Source organism: Acipenser ruthenus, chromosome 3 (genome assembly GCF_902713425.1).
Source record: "Acipenser ruthenus chromosome 3, fAciRut3.2 maternal haplotype, whole genome shotgun sequence".
In the NCBI taxonomy this organism is placed as follows: domain Eukaryota; kingdom Metazoa; phylum Chordata; class Actinopteri; order Acipenseriformes; family Acipenseridae; genus Acipenser; species Acipenser ruthenus.
The window spans coordinates 43,664,503-43,686,332 of NC_081191.1; the positions used below are offsets into that span (position 1 = coordinate 43,664,503).

Here is a 21,830-nt window from a genome sequence, read left to right on the forward strand (position 1 = left end):
TAAAAACTTGGCAGATTACAGTATTCTGAAGTACAGGATTAAATGCAGTAAAATAGGGGCTGATAAGAGCAAAATAAAGCACATTTACATGAATGGTGATAGTGTCCCAGGATACAAACAGAGGAGTTCTACAGGTGCTCTTTGAAGAGGTGAGTCTTAAGGAGGCGCCGGAATGTGGTCAGGGACTGGGCAGTCCTGACATCTGTAGGAAGGTCATTCCACCACTGCGGAGCAAGGGTGGAGAAGGAGCGGGCTTTGGAGGCAGGGGAGCGTAGCGGTGGTAGAGCTAGTCTTCTAGTGCAGGCGGAGCGGAGAGGTCGAGTGGGGGTGTAGGGAGAGATGAGGGTCTGGAGGTAGCTGGGTGCAGACTGGTCAAGGCATCTGTAGGCTAGTACAAGAGTCTTGAACTGGATGCGAGCGGTGATCGGGAGCCAGTGGAGCGAGCGGAGTAGTGGAGTAGCGTGGGCGAAGCGAGGCAGAGAGAACACTAGGCGGGCAGCAGAGTTCTGGATGAGCTGGAGCGGACGGGTGGCGGACGCAGGGAGGCCAGCCAGGAGGGAGTTGCAGTAGTCTAGGCGGGAGAGTACCAGGGCCTGGACCAGGAGCTGGGTAGCATAGTTGGTGAGGAAGGGTCGGATTCTTCGGATGTTGCTCAGGAAGAATCTGCAAGTGCGTGCCAGAGTGGAGATGTGCTGGGAATAAGAGAGGCAGGGGTCCAGGGTGACTCCAAGGTTCTTAGCTGAGGAAGAGGGAGAGAGTGTGGTAGATTCCAGAGGAACAGAGATGGAGAGATCAGAGGAGGGGGAGGAGGAGGGAAAGAAAAGGAGGTCAGATTTAGAGAGGTTGAGTTTGAGGTGATGCGAGTGCATCCAGGAGGAAATAGCAGACAGACAGGTAGAGATACGGGAGGAGATGGTGGAGTCAGAGGTGGGGAAGGAGAGGAAAATCTGAGCATCATCAGCATAGAAATGGTATGAGAAACCATAGGATGCGATGAGGGGGCCCAGGGAGCGGGTGTAGAGAGAGAACAGGAGAGGACCCAAGACTGACCCTTGGGGGACTCCAGTTAAGAGAGGGTGAGGTGTGGAGGTTGCTCCACGCCAGGTTACCTGGTAAGTGCGGTTGGAGAGGTAGGAGGAGAACCAGGCCAGAGCAGTGCCAGAGATCCCCAGGTCAGCAAGAGATGATAGTAGAATAGAGTGATCAACAGTGTCAAAGGCAGCAGAGAGGTCGAGGAGAATTAGGACAGAGGAGAGAGAGTTCTATAGTGGCCAAAGATGTTCTTTAAACATCTGAGTTTTAAGAAGTCACCAGGATGTGATGACTGAAGCAAGGAGAAGAAATGCATGAGTTAAAATTAAAGACTGAAATAATACCAATATGGGGAAAATATCAGTCTGTTAAAACAACGAATGAACATTGTTTCTAATCCTTCTATTGATGGTTGAAAAAATCAAGTTGGCCTAATAGCTGTGTTGAGTTTATCATATCAAATGACCATTTACATAATTGTTTAATATAATACATTTTGCTGTTTATATGGAATCATCTGTTAGGTTTAATAATCAAAATTAGTTACTTAACTTACAGTGATGTAAGCCATGAATTTCCTTTTGATACCGTATCTGACCAGTGTGTGTGGTACTTCCCTGCTCTCTTGTGTATCAAAGCCTTGAGATTTCACTATTATTATTAATTTCTTAGCAGACGCCCTTATCCAGGGCGACTTACAAGTGTTACAAGATATCACATTATTTTTACATACAACTACATTATTTTTTACACATTATTTTTACATACAATTACCCATTTATACAGTTGGGTTTTTACTGGAGCAATCTAGGTAAAGTACCTTGCTCAAGGGTACAGCAGCAGTGTCCCCCACCTGAGACTGAACCCATGACCCTCCGGTCAGGAGTCCAGAGCCCTAACCACTACTCCACACTGCTGCTAGAAAGGCATTGACAGGTCTTGCCAATCTAATTGTCTACAGCCATAATACAAAATAGTTGTTCTGTGATTTTTTACGGGCTGGCCAGACCGCTGCCTAATTGAGACCAATGGGAATTTGTATTTGGAACATGTGTACTGCCTATTAATTAGCATTCATGTTCGCTGAGTAAATAAAGAGCCTGCCTCTTCCTTTAGTGTTCCCTAAAGGCTGCTTCTCATTGGCACTGGAGCTCAGTAACTCATCTCAGTGGTACAAAAACTAAGAACAAGACACTATCAATTAATTGCAGGTCCCGTAGAAGTGCTTTGGGTAATTCATCAAACAGAGACAATTTAAATAAATGTATTCATGCAATTCATCGGTATACAAATCGAAATAAATCCTCATACACTCAGTTTTTACGTATAATTTCTCAGGAAAAGAAAAAAAATGGGGTGAACTGGGCCTAATACAACAGGGAGGAGACATGAACATGCTGTTAAGGGCCACCAAACCAGGATACAGAAGTGGGGAGGGGCGGTGGGGGGGTAACTGTCCCTAAGGGCCACAACGACAGAATACAGCCATTATGTTTACTTGAGCATCTGGTTTGTAGCTGTGCAGTGTTTTATTGCAGCAGCTTGCGTCTCTGTGCGTTAGCGGCTTCAATTTTGCATGATTTTGCAGTGCTGATTGACATACAGCAGCAGACAGGCTGGTGCAGCTGTGATGGGAAAACGGTACTAATGAGGACTGTGCATGCCTGCTGCACAGATCCTGTGGAAACTCATATTTTTGAAACAATATTTGTTGGTCTTTCATCGTTGTAAATAAATTACTTATGTCCTGAATCATTGTGGATACATAATATGTCATTTTTAAAGCTGTTCAAAATCCCTTTCTCTTTCTCTGCTCCACTGGCACAGAGCAGAGGAAGGCTATAAGAAACCCTCAGATTCTCCTGTGTTGACCTGGCCTACTTCTCCCTGTGCAGCCTGTGAGATGCTGGATTGTGAAGCACATGTTGTGTCCTGGAACAATGTCCTGGAATAATGTGTCCTGGAATAATGTGTCCTGGAATAATGTTGCTGCACCATGAAAGTAATCCATGGCCAGAATCCAGGAGAACGATCAAGCAAATGATGTCCATGAGCTGCACTTGTAATGAACTGCAGATAATTTGTTTTACCCTGCCTTTTATATCATTCATCTGGCTTTAAGTCTTATTGCTTCTGCTGCAGTCTGACAGCAGGTTGTTGTGTGAAACCTCAGTAGGATTTTTAATTAAAAACAAGTAGATGTCCTTCAGGACAGTTCAACATCTCATGTGCTGAGTGAGTGCAGGCAAGTAACATTTCTAGACGGCTTACATGACCGTTCATACAGTAGATATTGTGTATCTGCCACTGGCCAGGGCAATCTTGTGTAAAAGGGTGGAGGCTGGGCACGAACCGGTGACCCTGTGCACCGCAAATGAGCGTCTTAACCACTATCCAAAAAATGATCTCACCGACAGGGGACAGAGCCTGTAACGGCAGTGTAAGGAAATACTTAGCAGCAGATTCTCAAAGCTCTTTACATTCTTTCAGGAATAAAAGTTACCAAACCACAAATAAACAAACCAGCCGTTTGATTTAGGTGCTTGTTAATTGTCTGAGATTCTTATTTGTTTTAGAATAGTTTTTTCCCCCTTGTATCAAGGATAAGATCAGCAAAGTTAATTCATTCCCACCTTGCTGTCTGATTGGCTACTAGCATTTGCATCTGTGTAAAATAAAACATAGTTTCAAGGAACAAGAAAATACAAAAAGTTGATATAAGTGAATCATTTTTTTAAAAATCAACCCTGAAAGCTGCTCTCTAAAGCTGTAAAATGAAAGATACAAATCAATAAAGAGGTTCGGCTTTGAGCCTTAGTGCTGCACACAAATGATCTCTTCCGCGGGCCAATCCGGATATTTTCTCCACTACCAGGAGCAATATGCCCTCAAAGCTGAAGCTTGGACGCGTAATAAAGCCATGAAACCACAAAGAAGCCCAATTACCAGAGAGGCCAAGGTCAGAACATCCACATGAGGGAGATTTGAAGTGAGACTTGACAAAGTGGTTCCTTTGCTTTGGGAACAAGACTGCTAAAATCGGTGCCAAAAAAGTTCTTAAAATGAGTGACTCTTTCTCCAATGAGTGAGACCTGACATGTTTGAGTTCCAGTCATGCCAATGTTCACAGAGTGATTCTGCAGTCCCATAGAAATTGTGTTTCTGAAGGAGTTATCTATTTTCGGGGCTGCTCTTGAAATTCACAGTAGATGGTGCTAATCCATAATCTATTCCTCTTCTCTGCTCTCCTCAGCTCTGCGCCACAGACAAGACCATGGAGTTCCTGCGAGACTTCAGGATCAAGCATTACGCTGGCAACGTAACGTGAGTGCCTTGTCCATAAAGATCTCTTACACTGGAAATAGAGGCTGTGGCTGTGGGGTAGCCTTTGTGGAGAGCCATACAAATGTTACCAAAAGCATAGAGTGTAGTACAGCACAGTGAAAGCATTGTAAAGACTTACAGCTATGTCCAAAAGTTTTGCATTACCTAGAATTTTAGGATTGAAACATATTTAATGATATCATAACATAAAATGATACCATAACAGTATACCGGAAGCAAAAAAAAAACTTAAAAAATAAACCAAATGAAAAATGGTTTGACACTGAGTGTAAAACAACTAGAAAACAATTAAGAGAACAATCCAGCTAAAAACACACAGAACCCAACAATCCAGAAATATGCTTCCGCTACTGCAAGACACTGAAACATTAGAAATACATTCTAAAGAATATATGTGTCTAAATAATTAGCCAAATTGAGGAGTCCGTTGACCAAAACTCCTTTTGGGAACTATAGAACAAATTAAATACTTCAAAAACTGACAATGAATTGTCAATCAAAAATGGTAATATTTAGAAAACTTACTTTGATAAAAAATTAGATATAAATTAACTAAATCCAGACCAAAATTAAATCTTTAAAAAACTAAAACAATTGGAAACAATAATTAAAGACAACCAGAACCCACTTGATTTCGCAATAACTGTACTGGAGCTGAAAGATAAACTCCAAGCCCTCAAGCCCAGGAAATCCTGTGGGCCCGACTGCATCAACAAGATGCTGAAACACAGCAGTGGCTGCAGGAGGCCCTGCTCAAATTATTCAACCTCAATCTCAGTGCAGGCTGCTTCACAAAAGTGGAGACAAATTAGACCCCAACAATTACCAAGGCATCTGTGTGAGCAGTAACCTGGGGAGGCTGTTCTGCAGTATCATTAACGCCTGGATACTGGCCTTCCTTACTGAGCACAGTGTCCTGAGTAAGAGTCAGATTGGCTTCCTACCAAACCACCGACCCTTTGACCATATTTACACCCTACACACCCTTATCAACAAACGTCCACCACAAAAATAAAGGAAAAGGAATTTGCTTGTTTTATAGATTTAAAAAAAGCATTTGACTCAATTTGGCATCCAGGTCTATTCCTCCGTATTTTTGAATGCGGTGTAGGGGGTAAAGCCTATGACATTGTTAAGTCAATATACACAGAGAATAAGTGTCATATGAAAATTGGCAACCAAAGAACAGAGTTTTTCACCCATGGGCACAGAGTGAAACAGGGCTGCAGTCTGAGTCCAACACTGTTCAACATCTACATTAACGAGTTGGCCATGGTGTTGGAGCAGTCTGCAGCCCCTGGACTCACTCTACATGACAAAGAAATTAAATTCCTGCTCTATGAAGATGACCTGGTCCTGCTGTTGCCGACAGAGCAGGGGCTGCAGCAGAGCCTGGCAGTTATGATCTTCCAGAAGAAAGCCAGATCTCAGGGAAGCAGGTACCGCTTCACTCTGGGCAACACTACACTGAAGCACAGCACCAGCTATACCTACCAGGATCTGAAAATCAGTCTGTCAAGGAACCTGGCTATAAATGCATTAAAAGACAAGGCACATGGCTTTTTATGCCATAATATTGTCTTTACAAAATTAAACCACCAATAAAAATAGCATTATTCAGCCAATTCTTCTGTATGGTAGTGAAGTATGGGGACCCCTTATGAAGCCCGATTATAACAAATGGGATCAAAGCCCAACAGAAAATTTCCATTTAGAATTCTGCAAACACCTCCTGCAGGTTCACAGGAGTGCACCAAACAGTGCCTGCAGGGCTGAACTGGGCTGGTTCCCCTTACTCCACGCCATACAGAAACAAGCGCTGTCCATCTACAGCAGGCTGATCTGCAGTCCTACCACCACACAGCAATGAGGAGCTCCACACTGTCTCCAGAAGAGAATCTGAAGCTCAACCAATTGAGCCAAATTAACACCAGAGAGCTTCAGAACAACTCCAACAAAAAACTCTCAGCACAAAAATGAGAAAAATCAATTTAAACTTGGAAAACAAATATAAATCCCATTGGAAAAATTTAATTAAATCACATAATAAACTAGAATGCTATCTGGCCCTAAAAAACGAGTTTACCCTGGCAGAATATCTTGTCATGGTCAAAAATACAAAACAAAGGCAGATCCTAACCAAGTACAGACTCAGAGACCACAGCCTGGCCATTGAAACTGGCCGGCACAAAAAATCTTGGATAGCCAAAGAGGCTGTGCTGTCACTGATCTGGGAGAGGTGGAGACAGAGATGCACTTCCTGTTACACTGCCCCCAGTACAAACAAACCAGGGACACGTTCTTCCCGAAATTGGCCAATCAAGCCACAGAATTCCCTTTACTCACTGACACAGAGAAATATCAGTCATGTTAGGAGAAAAGCAGCAGACAGCAGAGCTCACTGCCCAGTATGTAACCACCTGCCACAACCTGAGCGAGACAACCGAGACGCTCTGCACGGGGACCAGACATGATTGTTCATGGTTGATACTGTAAATATGGAAAGGGGAGGGGGGTGGTAATGAGGGTTGGTGTACAGGGGGAGGGAAGGGAAAAAAGAAGGAGGAACAGAGGTTTTATCTGTTTGTATTGCGTCTCTATGTTTCTTGTTTAAGTGCTTTGGCAAAACCTAATTTTATTTTGTCACAGAAACGTACCCAACAATGCATGCAGGGCTGAACTGGGCAGGTTCCCATAGCTCCTCAAAATTTCAAAGAGAGCAATAAATAAAATAAAACAATAAAACCGACGCTCTTACCACCACATAGCACTGCAGAGCGACACACTGCACCCAGAACAGAAGTGGAGCTATAACCACCAGTGCAGAAGGTCCCAGCTCTTTGGTTAAGACGCTTGCTTGGGTGTGCAGAGTTGCCAGTTCACACCCAGACTCCACCTTTTTTTTAGGAGATTGAGTTCTGTGGATTCACAGAACTAGAGCACCAAAACTTCCTGTAAAATGATCTACAGAGGATTTTCTATCTCTCTCCACGTCTTTTTCTGTTCTTTTTCCCTATTCTCTCTCTCTTCTCTGTTCTCCATAGTCCTTCTCCATTGGTCCTCCTCTCTTTCCTATCAAATTTAAATTCAACTTTATTAAAGTAGCAAATACACAGAAAAATGTAACTTCATATAATGTCAGTATAGCAGTATGAGTAGATGGGAGGCTGCAATATACTGTGCAAAGATTTCTGCTACCTCTCAATTTTTTCTATCTCACTTTCTCTCCCCCGTCTCTCACTCTCTCACCCTCTAAATTTAGATCAGCACTCTGTGCTCCCTCAGGTAATAATCTGTGTGCTTAAATTAGTGTTACTGTAAACACCCTCGGATCTCACTGCAGAGTTTCTTTTTCATGTATAATGTATCACAGCTCAGAGCTACCCTGGGACTCATTAGCTGTGCCTTGAACCCAGATTTTCCGGCTCTGTGTCAGTCCTGTACCCTAACCCCCTGGGGTTATCCAGGGGCCACAGTTACAAAAAATTAAAAAGCATCTGCCAAACATAATTAGCTGGGTGGCACTAATTCATAGTCTGCAAGTTGCTGAAGCATGCAGCCAGGGACCACATCAACTTTCTGATCATTTGTCATTTGTTTATTAAGCAAATCAGAATTATCTTTGCTATGTCTTAAAAGATGATCTATATTCAAGGTATACCTGGACTGGAACCCCCAACTCTCAGCTGAAACAAAGGTGTGCGGCGTGTGCTGCATTACATTTTATTTGCCTGTGATGCAGCTTGTTACATTTGCATAACAAGCTGGTCATGTGCACAGTTTCTAACAACTGCATGCTACCAGTGTTGTAATCGACTCACAAAAATTGGGACGAGTCGAGTCAAGTCACTGGGGGATAAGACTCGACTCGAGTCGAGTCTTTGACATGCCAAGCTCGAGTCAAGTCGAGTCACAGAGTTTGCTCGAGTCACCTATCTGACTCGAGTCAATTCGAGTCATTAGTTCTGACAGTTCGAGTTTGATTTAATCAGATTCATTTTACAGGAGATTAGCAATCTACAACTAACAAGAAAAGAACAATTAAAAATACAAAACTGAGATGCACAATAATGTGGTCATACTTGCCCCAGTGATGTTCACCATTAAAGGTCCAAGTTTTCTGCTTTGTGTTTTGTCTCCATTTCAGTGAACTCACCATTCCTTTGCCTATTTATAAGCAGGTTTTGTTATTGACCATTCAGTGGCCCTTTTACCTATGCTCAATTGGGTTGGATGTACAGTAATGGATACCACAAGACAAAAGAATACATTTAATCATTTATTTACAATTTTACTGAATTTAACTACCTATACTTAGCACAATAAAATCCCAGTTGCTTGTCAAAATAAAATCATCAATGTAGTTAAAACGCGCCAACGTACAGTAATACTAAGAGGTAAATTGTATTTTCAATAACCCTACTAATGTAAAAGACTGGTATTGTAGCTGCTGTTTCATAAACACATACAAAATACCCCAGCAGTGCAAACGACACCTTTCTTATTTTTTTTTTTTTTACTGGTGTAGTAATTGATCTGTTACCCACTAAGACAAAATCCACAGACCACTTCTTAAAAATTCATTGAAAACAATAGTTCTGTCCTCAACCTCCTTTTGTCTGGCAATGTTGATTATGCCTATTCCCATAATCATGCTGCTGTTGTCTGGTCTGCCCATTTTTATTTTTCTGAATGTATTCATTAAAAAAGCAAAACGTTTTTAACCAAACTAACTATAAAACATCTATCCAGGATGCTAATCCTGATGTATTAAATTAATCAAACAAGTCTAGAGCTGATTAACTCAATTTGGCAGGTAGGTAGGCGGGAATTTCAACTTTGTATACAAAGCTGCTAAGATGTTGGCCGCGCACACAAAGTATGTGGGAGTCTTAAAGTAATCTGCAAATATGTAGCATTTAAGTTGAAGTGAGAAATCAGCATACAAAATAAACAGGCTAATGGGAAATCTTTCAAAACATTGACCCCCCCATTGAAAGTGTTGTACACTGTGTATGCCTGAGCTATAGTGCCAGTGGCTGAAGGCTACTGTAATGTAAAAAAAGATAAATACAGTTATTAAAGCTCCAGAGGGTTGTTTGTGTGTTCATTTCTGGTACACTGGAATAGGAAAATGTTATTCCGCGAGTAAAATAAAATGGCTAAAATGAGTTTTCCCAGCCACATAAGACACACAAACAGTAGCCTACTAATGGGTAACAGTTAACACAGGAAGTAGTTATTGTTGTTCTTGTTACACTCGTTGTGTCACTTTATGTTGTATTTCAGTATATAACTTAAATTATTCTTGAGCTGTAACCTTGTATCACACTGTAACGTGTGTAAGTCTCTTTGGATAAATGTGTCTACTAAATAGATAAATAAAACCAAAAATGGTTACACTTTCAAATTCTAAACAAGTTACAAGTTACCAGCGCCATTAATCAATAAAACAAACAAACATACTTTTTTTTTACTTCAAATATTACAAATCGTTCCTTGTGTTGTATAATAATAATAATAATAATAATAATAATAATAATAATAATAATAATAATAATAATAAATACAAATAGTTCAACAGCTGTTACGGCCTCGTCTTTTTTACGTTTCCTTTCATACAATTTATGTTTAGCGCTTCCCATGTTTTCTACAATGGTCTGCCTACGAGCGTAATGTACAGCCTTGATGCATGAACTGTTCCGCGTTTTCGGTTTTTATCTTTAAAAAAAAAAAATCCGGGAAAGACATACCTATATTAAAATATGGATAAAATCGGGAAAAAAAGGGGGGTTGGGGAATCTCAGTATGCACATTTTACATGTGGAATATGATGAGTAGCAGTTCTGGTTTCTGGTTAATAATGTCCCTGGAATGTATGATGAGCAGAATCTGTGCAAGTTGAAGTTTTCCCAAGTTAGCTGGTATACTTTGTGAACGTTTGGGCAATCGATGTATCAATAGAAGGTATGAACATGACATCACCACAAAACAAGCCAGGTTTATTCGTCTTGAAATCATAAAAATAAAAGAAAATTGACAGAACTGGGTGGTGCAAGCCATCGGGAGACCTCAATGCAGCAGTATTTGCAGTGCTATGCATCCTCTGCCTCATCTGACCCACTTCTGCTATTTTTGCTTTTTGTATACTTGGAAACTTTTCTTTTGAATATTCATGAATTGATTTACATTTTCTCCCTATTCCTCTTCCATTAAAAATATTATATTTTCGTGTATTTCAATTTTTGATCAAGCTAGTAATTACTACGCCCAGCAATTGCCACAATAAATCAGGTGATAGTGTGTTTGTGATGTGACAGAGAACCGACTTCCAGTTAAAAAAAAAAAAAATCCTGTAATTTTTCGGTAAAATTCGGAATAAACCGGAAACACGGAACACTATGCATGAAGTACATTACCATCGTGAAATACAGCCTTTCCAAACTCGTTGACCAAATCTTTAGGGGTGATTTTGATTGTTTTCGACATCTTTGAACAGCTCTGAATACTGAAGTAAACTGAACTTGAATACCGGTGTAGCAGTTTTATTAGACAGGTATGTTTAAGTAAATTTAAAGCAGGGGTGTCCAATCCTGGTCCTGGAGGGCCGGTGCCCCTCCTGGTTTTTGCTCCAACTGTGTCCTAAATTACTTAATTGGACCAATTTTTACCAATTATTGTTCTAATTAAGTAATTTAGGGCACAGTTGGAACAAAAACCAGGAGGGACACCGCCCCCCCCCCCCCCCCCCCCACCCAAGACCAGGATTGAACACCCCTGATTTAAAGCAAAGTTGCCTGTGTTAATGTTTAGATATTATACGTGTATTGATTTGGTTATATCAAACAAACAAAAAAAGCCTTGCATGTTTTTTGCCCCTCCCCAAGTGTAAAACTAAAAAATCTCTGTGCTTTTCTGTGTTATCATAGAAAATCAATTCAATTCAAAGATGACCGCCAGTGATACTTTTGGGATATGCCTGCTTGTCAGGTATTCGCTGAGCATTTTATGTCAATGCTGCCGATAGGCCTCTCCGTGGAGTGGCGTCCTCAGTCCCGCCTCCCGAGGAAATAAATAGTCACTGCATGGAGACGTCAGTCTCTCTTGCCTTTCACAGACAGGTAGGTAAGGTAGATAACTCTAACTTTTTTCCAGTTGTGATGGACTCTTTCAGAGCTCCTTCTATGAGTTTTTCTGGAGTTCCCTTGCAATTAATTGCTAGAAGTCGGTTCACCACTTCCCTGGAACTGAAGGCTGAGCAAACGCTACACAACTGTGTTCGTTAAAAAAACAAAAATCTTCAACAGCCTACAAACGCTCGGTGATTGTAGTCTGTTTTTAACCCTCTAGCTTGCTGCATGTGTTTTCTTCTGTTTCCTCTGCTTTGCAGCTGTGTAAACAATATTAGAAGGGAGATCATGATTCCAGCGAGGCACAGCTATACTGTGATCCGCTGTCGACTCGAAGCCCTTGTGCAGCCTCGGTACGCCCACTCTGTGTACACCCCTATTACTATTACGATTACTATTGTTTCTTACTGTTTACAGAAAAAAAAACACTCCAGCTTGCTGTTGAGTGTCTCTTAATACTGCCTTGCCGTTTAAAAATAAAATAAATACGACAACTGCGCACTTCCTCCATTAGGCCTTGGCCTTATTATTGAGCAGACTGCACGCACTACCACTCACCCATAAAGCGGTGTGTTTGTGTAAAAAAAAAAAGGTATGTGTTTTTCTTTTTTCCATTTGTTCTTCTCCCTTCTCCAGGTCTGTGACTGTGCTACTCCACTGCAAGCTACGCACTGCACCGGTTGCGTTCTCCACGCGGTCCGGACACCATCTTGGGTGCTCCACTCCACTGAAGCTTCACACTGCACTGGTCGTGTGACTGCACTACAACTGTCTGATGGCTCCACACCGTTGTAAGCTACGCGCTTCCCCTGGTTGTGTGACTGCATGCAGCCCAGACAGAGACACTCAGCCCAGTAACTTGGTGCTTTGCCCTCAATACTTGATGCTCGGTGCTTCGGCGCCCCAGTGTCTAGGCCTCGACGCCCGCAGTACCCTCGGGTCCTCAGTGCCTCGGTGTCTCTGTGCTCTCTGCGTTGAAGCGCTTCACAACATCGGTGGCTTCGTGCCTCGGTGCTCCATAGCCTCGGTGCCTCGGTGCTTCAGCATCCTTGGTGTTTCGGCATCCTCAGTGCCTCGAGAGCTACACACCTCGGCGCTTCGACGCCTCGAGGCTTTTTGAGCCTGTGCAGCGTTGCCTTCGGTGCCACGCTGCCCCAGAGCCTCGGTACCCCAGCGCTTCGAGGCTTTGAGCTCTGCCCTTGGTGGCCCCGGTGCCCTTGCGCTCCATAACCTTCGAAGTTTTTAAGCCTTGCGCTCCTATACCCTCGAGACTGTCAGGTCCGTGGTGCTCCATAGCCTCGGTACCTCGGTGCCTCGAGGACTAGCCGCCTCAGTGCTTCGACGCCTGCGGCGCTTCACCCAGCACACTCGATCCCCTCGCATTTTTCGGTGCCTTGCCGATATACAGCCTCGACACCTCGGTGCTTCGGCTCCATCGATCCTCCAGAACTAAACACCTCGATTGAAAATGTTGAATTTCCACCCATGCACATCATGCAGGCGGAAATTGCCTGCACAGGACAAACACACCCTATGTGTGAAGTGCCTGGGCATTGAGCACGCCTGTGCTGCCTTGGCAGACAGCTCGTCCTGCCCTATTTACGCAGGGTCCAAAGAGAAGACCCTGCAAAGCAGAATGGCACATTTCTCAGATGATACTCTTACAGCCAGCTTAGGAGAGCCGTCGTTGGTCTTGGGATCCCAGGCCTCCCCTCCCCACCCTCTGAGCCCTACGCAAAGTATTTCTTGTGCGCAGGATCCAGTGCCCCCACAATCGCTCTAGATCTCCCTCGAGGGGCAGAAAGAGAGCGAGAAACACGGACCAGGTGAGGGATATTGCCGAAAAGGGCCAGATGGCCCAGATACTCAAGCACTTAAGCAGGCAGCAGGTAACCCCCGCGCCTGCCCCAGCTCCACCAGTGCCTGCCCCAGAGCACACCCCGGCTTTGCCGGTGGCTGATGCAGAGGTTCATCAGCAGGACGTGGTGATGAGCGAGGAGGAACAGGATGTGTTCTCCCTAGCAGCTTCCTTTCTTACAGGCGGAGACTCAGGACCCAGACCTTACTCAGGTAGCACTCGAGCTCGGTTCGGGCACTGATGGAAAGGGCTGCCAACTTCCTCCAGGTACCCTGGAAGGAAAGTTCCAAGCAGCACAGGTCTGTTTTCAGACCAGCACAGACTTTGACCTCCCAACCTTTTCTAGTGTCCTCGGACTTCCTGGAGGAGGTCAAGTCCTCTTAGCAACACCCGGCCTCAGCGCCCAGCGGGTCCAAGAGCGCAGCCACAGTTGCCTCCACGGAGGGAGCAGAGGCGGTTCGCTCCAGTGGACTTCATCATAACAGCCTTAGTGAGAGCTCCCCCAGTGGGAGGCCTGTCCAAGGATTCTGTATGCCCTAACGGCCAATGCAGGATCACAGAAGCCCACCTTAAGAAGGCTTACGCGGCTGAAGCGCAGGTAACGTGTCTGGCGAACACAGGAGGCCTCTTAACGGCCTACCTTGATGGAATGCTTCGCTCTGTAACCCTCCCCGTTCCGCTAGCCCTGGGCAGAAGCCTGGCAGGCTTAATGGTGGCACGCAGAAAGCTCTGGCTGTCTCAAGCGAGGGTCCCGGATGCAGACAAGTCTGCATTACTAGATGCACCTATTTTCCCTGGCCATACCTTTGGACCAACGGTACAGGAGATCTTTCAACGCTCTCACAGAGAGTGAAAGGCATCCCAGCAGGTGGCTGCAATGCTCCCCTTCCATGCCTCAGCACAGGGAAAGGGGACGTGATGGCGTCTGGCAGTTACAATGGTAACCCGGACTATCCCGGTCCCTACAGCACCACAGGGCAACCTGAGGCACCGCCTCCAGGCCTCCACGGGAACGCCAGATGTGGGGCCCCAGTGCACCAGCGCCCAGGGAGACAGTTCCAGTGGAACCGCCCCAGGCAACCTCCAAGACAGCCTCCGCCCCAACCTCAGCAGCCCCAGCAGGGGCCCTGAAGGCTTGTGGCCTCAGACCCACCCATTCACACCACACCATCTGCACTATTGGCACAGTTGCACCTCAGACTCCTGGGTGCTCGCCACCATACACACCGGCTACGCACTGCAATTCCACTCTGGACCTCCTCCCTTTCGAGGGATCACAGTCACATCCGTGAACGAGCCTCTCCAGGTCTTAGCCCTCAAACAAGAGGTAGAAACACTACTTCAAAAACAAGCCATCCATCTCGTAGAACACACCTCTCAAAGAGAGGGGTTCTACTCTAGGTATTTCTTGGTGTCAAAGAAGGACTGCGGCCTTCGTCCCATCCTAGACCTGAGACATCTCAATGGGTTCTTGAGGGAGAAGAGGTTCCAGATGGTCACACATCGCCACATCCTCCAGTCTGTCTGGCCGGGCGACTGGTTTACAACAGTGGACCTGAAGGACGCGTTTTTTCATGTTCCTATCTGTCCATCACACAGGAACTATCACCAGGAACTACCACCAGGGAGGGTTTCGGTCCCCAGGGTTACACCGCATAGCCTTTTGGCTGCTGATCTGGGGACAGAGGCACCTCCTGCCCCTCCGGGCTGTATATCTCCCGTGAGTGGTGAACTGGGCAGCGGATTGTGGACACGGCAATTTTTAAAAATATGGCTTCTTTGCCATTGTTTTTTGTTTTCAAAAACTTTTTTTTTTAAAGGTAGTACAACATTAGATCAATATACATTAAACCAGACAACAAACACTAACCCCCTTTTCTACCACATTTAAGTTTTAAACTTACGTAAATAAAAATCTGTTGATTGATCCACTAAATAAGCATTGATTGGTAAGAATTAATAAAAAAAAATACCAAAAACGATTTAAGCTATTTTAGACAAAGTTTATTTTAGTTTGGCATTTCTCAGTGCTGGCAGGAGGCTGTTTATTTCTCTCCGTCTACTCCATAGTCTTTGCTAACTCGACGAGCGCAGGTACTCTAGATTTACCTTCCATGCTGCTGACGCTCTTCTCTCTGTCTGTATGTTGTCACATGTTCCTCTCACGCATAAAGAGGCAGGGCTTGTACACATCACAAGAAGGGCTGCGACTATTGAAAACTAAACTGATTGTGTAATTAATTTTATCATAAAGACTAAGTGGAGACTTTTTGGCCGGGACTTGAGTCGAGTCAAGTCTTTTCTTGCAGGTACTTGAGTCGAGTCACTGACTCGATTCATTACAACTCTGCATTCTACATTTAGCAGATGTTTCTGATTTTCTGTCCAGCAGCTGTGTATCTACGCATTGTACCCTTAAGATGGTAATTTTTGTGATATATACGGCACCCTCTTGGGAAGTTGGGTTTGTATATTTCAACTTTATAAATCTGCAGCACATGATTCCACAATCCGTATTTACACCCATTCTTGAAGGGCTCCTGCTTATAACAAAGTTTTAGGAATCCTGAATATCCTGCATTCAAAAGTCTAAAGAGTGAAACAGAATGCAATAGATGAAGAGTGCTCTGTGCTCAATGGAGAGTGGGGAACAAGCAGGCAGGCCCACTGTCTGTAGTGAACGAAGTAAAAGATTGAATAACAAAACCATTCAGGTATGTGGAATCTGAACAGAGTAAAGATTCACTACCTGGGAACTGTGGATGCATATACTGAGGGGAAAGTCAAGGATAATGAAACCCATGTACCCCAGGACAGGTACAGTACAGCACAAGGGGGGACGTTTTTGTCGAGTTTAAGAATATTACATAGGGAGCAAACCTCCTTTGTCCAACAGGGCAACTGTGGCACCAGGTTGGAGACTGAAGCCCTCTGTCCACCTGCCTGTCTGTCTGTCTGTCTGTCTGTCTGTCTGTCTGTAGTTTAGTAAGATGGAAATGCAGGCAGTCTACCACTAATTCTTTCAGGGAAATTTGCAGCAATGCTTATTCTCAAGAGTGGCCCTGAGTCAGTAATTGAAGAGAAAGAAGCACCTACCTACCAAAATCTGCTGTCGTGCCCCTATTGACTGAAACCGACTTGCAAAAGGGAGATGCAGCTTTTATATATTAAAGAAGCATTCCAGGGACAGAACACATAAATCAGTCAAGCAGGGACAGCGCATTTAATAAAACTGTGTGGCACATGTAGCCAGTGTTTCTAATATGTTTGCTGGAATGGCTGCTATTCAGTACAATAGCAGTATGATGCATGCACCAGGCAGTATTTAGGGTTTTGTTCCATTTGCTCAAATCATATTCTACCTTGGCATGTCTTTGAGATTTTACAGGAATACATTCTAAAATTATACTGTCAGACATGTTGCAGCTGTACCATACTTTGACCTCCTTTTACCATGAAATATGAATGATACACCCCTGTTATTTACTGTGCTTAATATTACCAAGCTTGATATTCTTTTCCTTACTTCCCCTGTCTGTATGTACAAATGACATCTCTTTTACTGGGTTGCATCTCAGTAAACTTGTAAATCAGGGCAGTTCTACTGATGGCTCTTGACCAAGGCTCATTGAGCATCACAATATGGCTCTTTGAATGTAGAGGTGAACTATCTCATTAAGGTCAATGGGTGCCAAAGAATACAAGAACAACTGGTTTTCTTTGGCAGATGATACAGTATTAAAATTAGTTTAACAAAAGAATGACTGAAGGAGTGTCTAGTTTAATCTGAAAAAAATTCCTTTTTAATTTCTTTGCTACTGTTTAGCCAGTCAGTTTTGGCAAACGACACCCGACTGAGGTTACAGTCAGAAGTGTTTACATTTTATTCAATTTCTGCTTGTGATTTTCAGGCTTTTTAAGACCCTTCTGGTTGTCTGCATGGCTCTTTAACCCAAAGCTCTGTTGTAAATAAAACGTGTCAGACTGTCAGAATAGTAGTGAAGCACCTGACTGCCTGCCCTGACTGCCCCCTCTCTGTGTGTCTCTGCAGGTACAGTGTGGAGGGATTCCTCGACAAGAACAAGGACCCTCTCTTCCAGGACTTCAAGCGCTTCATGTATAACAGGTCAGAGCCACATTCACACTCTAATATAATGCGTTATAAATGTTTTCCATTGTAACAGCATATCAAAGTGTAATAAAGCGCAGTGAAAGCATGGTAGAGCATAGGTAAATGTTGTACCCAGACAGGTATTATACAGCATATTCAAAAACATGGTAAGCCATAGTAAACTGCTGTTAAAAGATCCTCATGTGATCCTGTGGCAAAGTGGTTTGCAGTGTGTAGAGGTGATGTGAATACGAAACAGAAGACAGACAACAAAGTTCATAATCCAAACAGAAAACATTTGTTTTTATAATCCTGATCTGGCGACTGCAAAGAATAATCCCATTTGTACCATCAGTCACGCCCCCTTGGTTAGCGAGTGCAAATGTTTCTCCTCCAATCCGCTGTTGCCACATTGCTTCCTTTCTGGGGCGATGACTTGGTGTACTGTAGCTCTGCCCCCTTTCTAGATGGCCAACTTCCTTTCCCTTGGAATGAATTGTCAGACCATCCAGTCCGGGGCACTCTGTTCCCTTTACACAGCGCCCTCACAGGTCGGGAGGGAGATTTATAACCAAGATTCATTCTTTCTCTGTCACAGATCCATAGCAGTTAACCTGTACTTCTGTATTTAAGATCTCCATTAAACCCGGTTGGCTACAACCTCTCAGAAGAAACAAGAAGATAGAGGAAGTGTTTTTTTAAAGAGACTGCACTTGTTTAGTTGGAGATTGAACACTGTTAAAACCTTTATTTTTTCACAATATTTTCATGAGGAGTCATGACATAGAAGACGCAATTGATAACACCTCTCATTGAAGGACTAAAAAGGTTAACTACCCTGTAATCTCCTACAATCAGCCACCGTTTGAAAATTCAAACATTGGCGTCTACTCTTTCTGCTGTACTTTTCTTCCTCATCTTGCAATTTATAAGACCCAGTTTTAAATAATTTTGTGTAAATGGAGCAAAATGATTAAAAGATGATTTTACTTTTCAACGTTCCCATGTTATATAGCTACCAGGGATACATTATTTAAAAACTATTAGTTACATTCAAGTACAAAATGTTTTCAAAGCAACACCAGTAAAAACAGAGCTTTCCAGCTCTTTCTAAGGAAGGCATCGGAGTAGATAGACAGAGAGAGAGAGAGGTGGGTTGGAGGGGCTGTGTGGCCTGGAGATGGCATCATTCTGTCACTCTGTATCACGCACCTCTGATCACAGCATCTTCTATAACGGGAAAGTCTCACTGGGGCTTTTCTAGGTACCTAACCATATCCTGTGTTATGGACTAGTATATCATCAATGTGACTACAGCGCAGGATGTGATTCGGTACCAGCAAGATTTAAAAAAATAAATAAAAAAAGGAACGGGTGTTTATCCTATGCAAATGAAAGAACAGCATAGAAAATTACTGCTGTGTTCACGGTGCAGTTTTCTGAAATAGAGAAATTGTTTGTTATGTGATTCCCAGCTGTGCTGTTATGTGACCTGAGCAGTTCTTAGGGTACACTTTTGGCATCTACAAAAAGCTGGAAAATGTTAAAAATAAACAATGGAAAGAGAACACAAAAAACAACAGTACTAAATACAGAGAAAATGAATCTTTCACAAATGGATTTAAAAACCCTTGGTTAGCACTCCTTTAACTAACCATTAACAAATATGCAGCATTAGTAAAGTAGTTCTTGTAGGCAGCGCCTGGTTCTGGGTCTCATGTTGCAGGCAGGTAGGACAGAGCCAGGTGTCAGTTAGATAATTGTCACGTTACGGAGCTGGAACAGGATTGGCTGTTTTCCAGGTCAAACCTTGCAGCCAAGGTTTCTAGATGAGAGGTGAGAAATCTTAACGGTAGAAATATACTGCACCCTCAGGACCAGCACGACCTTTCCATTCGAGAGCTCCTGTCTCTCTCTCTCACACAGAGACACACTCACACAGACAATCACTGCTACAGTGTGGAGCACGGAGAGAACTCTGGAACTCGAGGAACGTGTGAGGTTGGGTGCCCCGCACGTAGGCCTTGTAGGACACAGCATGTAGCAGAGGAGTAGAGTGCTGAGTTTTGGAGGATGATGTCTTTACTTGTGCTCCTGTGGAACTCTTATTTGTTTTTATTCTGAGTCTAGTCGGCAGGATCATTCAATACCATAGCACTGAATGGAGACCTAGTGGGGAGTTATTGCATTGCATTGTCATCACCACAGTACGAGCTATTGGTAGCACGGTCCCAGAGTGGTAACAATTAATCCATAGCAGCACCATGCTACCATATCATGGCCAATGTTACCCTCTATCTGGACCCCTGTGCACAATGTGTTCCAGACCCACTACATGCAACACATTAAAGGTTGAAGGTATCACCCCTGTGGGGTATTGACCCAAGATTAAGGAGCCTTGGAGTCTGTCTTCTCTCTCAGTCCTGCGATGGTTCATTCCTGACTGTGTGCTCACTCTCCACCTCTCTCTCCCTCTCCCACACAGCTTGGACCCGGTGCTGCAGGAGATGTGGCCGGAGGGTAAGCTGAGCATCACTGAGGTGACCAAGCGCCCGCTGACCGCTGCCGTGCTCTTCAAGAACTCCATGATCTCTTTAGTGGAGAACCTGGCCTGCAAGGTGAGCCCCAACTCCTACAGCAAGCTTCACTCCCACCAGACACACAGACACTCACACTGCACAGACTTACATACACACACTAACATAAATGTTTAACAGGGGCAGGCCTCAGCCCTTCCACAAGGACAAAAAAAAACAAAAAAACAATCATAGACTGCGTCCTGCTTCCACCCTGGACTCTGGAACATTCTCTGGATTTCCATGCCCACATTACACCCACAACTACAACAAAAACTGAAACTAAATGAAACGGTGTTTAGGAATTTTCTGAAACTAGATCTAAAACATTGGGAGTGTGTTCCAGTAAGCTTGACATATTGACTGAACCTAGCGGTGAAGTACAGAATGTGTATGTGTTTGTGGTAAAAGCATAGCAAAGTGCTATAAAGTGTAGTGGAAGCTTTGTAAAGCATAGGTTAGCATTGTTAAGCCCAGAGAGGTATGGTAAAGCATATGAAAAAACATAGTAAACTATAGTAATGATTAGTATAACCAAGAGGAAAGCATGGGAAAACTACAAAATGACCATGCAAATCTACTGTGGTAAACATTTATAAGGAGTAAGGAACAGAGAGTGCAGCCGGGCACACAGTCTTTGTGCTGCGCCTGACAGGTCGGATTGTGCCTGCATGATCTCCTCGATAAAGCCTGCTTTGCCCTTTTTTAAAGTTTGTGCGTCTCCTTGAATTATCTGCATTCACAGCATTGGCAGCAGCAGCTTCCCTGGAGCCCAGATTTATCATATTTCTGTGGCTTCGCTGTGAATTCCCAGTCGCCCTGTCTTCAACGCTTATTAATGGAACAGACCCAGAGTGGATAGGTCGCTTGCTCCCCCCTCTTCCCCTATGTCTCCTTTCCCCCTCCCCTCTCTATTCTTTCACCCCCATCTCCCTCACCCTCCCCTCTATATTCTTTCACCCCCATCTCCCTCCCCCTCTCCCTCTCTCGTTCCATGTTCTATTCCTGTTTCTAGGTCAGCAGTGAAAGAGGGGAGATGAGGCACCTTGAAAGATCCTTGCTTCTGTGCTGCTGCCTTTAACTCCCTCCCTGCCATGCTCTCATTTGCCAGCTCTGGAACAGTGGAAGCTGCACACATTAGAGCATAGAGCTGTTATTGATGACCAAGCTTCTAATCAAGGCCTTTGGTGTTCAGGATAAAGTTCATGATGTACAAGGGGTTTATACTCAATGAACACCGTCATTGTCTTGGTGAAAACCAACATCAATCATAGTGTGTCTTTATTCTCTTTAGTGTATTTTTGTCTTTGAAAGGAAGTGAAATGCAGGGCTTAGCACAATTTTAATATTTAAACAATGGCTATATTTAGATCCACTACTGTTTAGATCAATTGCATAGACCCCAAAATCTCAAACATAATATTTATTGATATCAGAATAACACTGGTTTCCCCTAACTGTGTTTGGTTGGAAGCAGGCTGTCCTGAAAGCTTCTTCACTGCCTGGCAGCTCATCCTGACATATCTTGAATTTCCTACACCCAGTTCTCATTTTTGCCTTCTGAATTATTTAAGAAATAACATCCAAGGCCCAAGGCATTTCTGAAAATGCAGTTTTCAAAAGAACACATGTCATAGCAAATAAGTATTTATTTTCATTTTGAAACATGCTACAGTATCTGGGAATACACTGAGTTAAAGGAGGTTCTCGGTTTGCTAGCTTGTGAGACCTGTCAGTGAATACAAGTGCTCAACAGGGCAGATTTATGGAATTATTTT

The 21,830-nt window shown here is 43.7% G+C and overlaps 1 protein-coding gene across 2 annotated transcripts in view; it reads left to right on the forward strand.

Annotated features, from left to right (window-relative positions):
- The window catches only part of LOC117435546 (unconventional myosin-Ig-like), a 93,074-nt gene that overhangs the window by 35,959 nt on the left and 35,285 nt on the right, over nt 1–21,830 (forward strand). For both annotated transcript variants that reach the window (XM_034058822.3, XM_059012974.1), the window contains exons 12-14: nt 4,286–4,356; nt 17,417–17,491; nt 19,962–20,094. In XM_034058822.3, the coding sequence (XP_033914713.2) occupies nt 4,286–4,356; nt 17,417–17,491; nt 19,962–20,094 (279 nt within the window). The remainder of the gene's footprint in view (nt 1–4,285; nt 4,357–17,416; nt 17,492–19,961; nt 20,095–21,830) is intronic.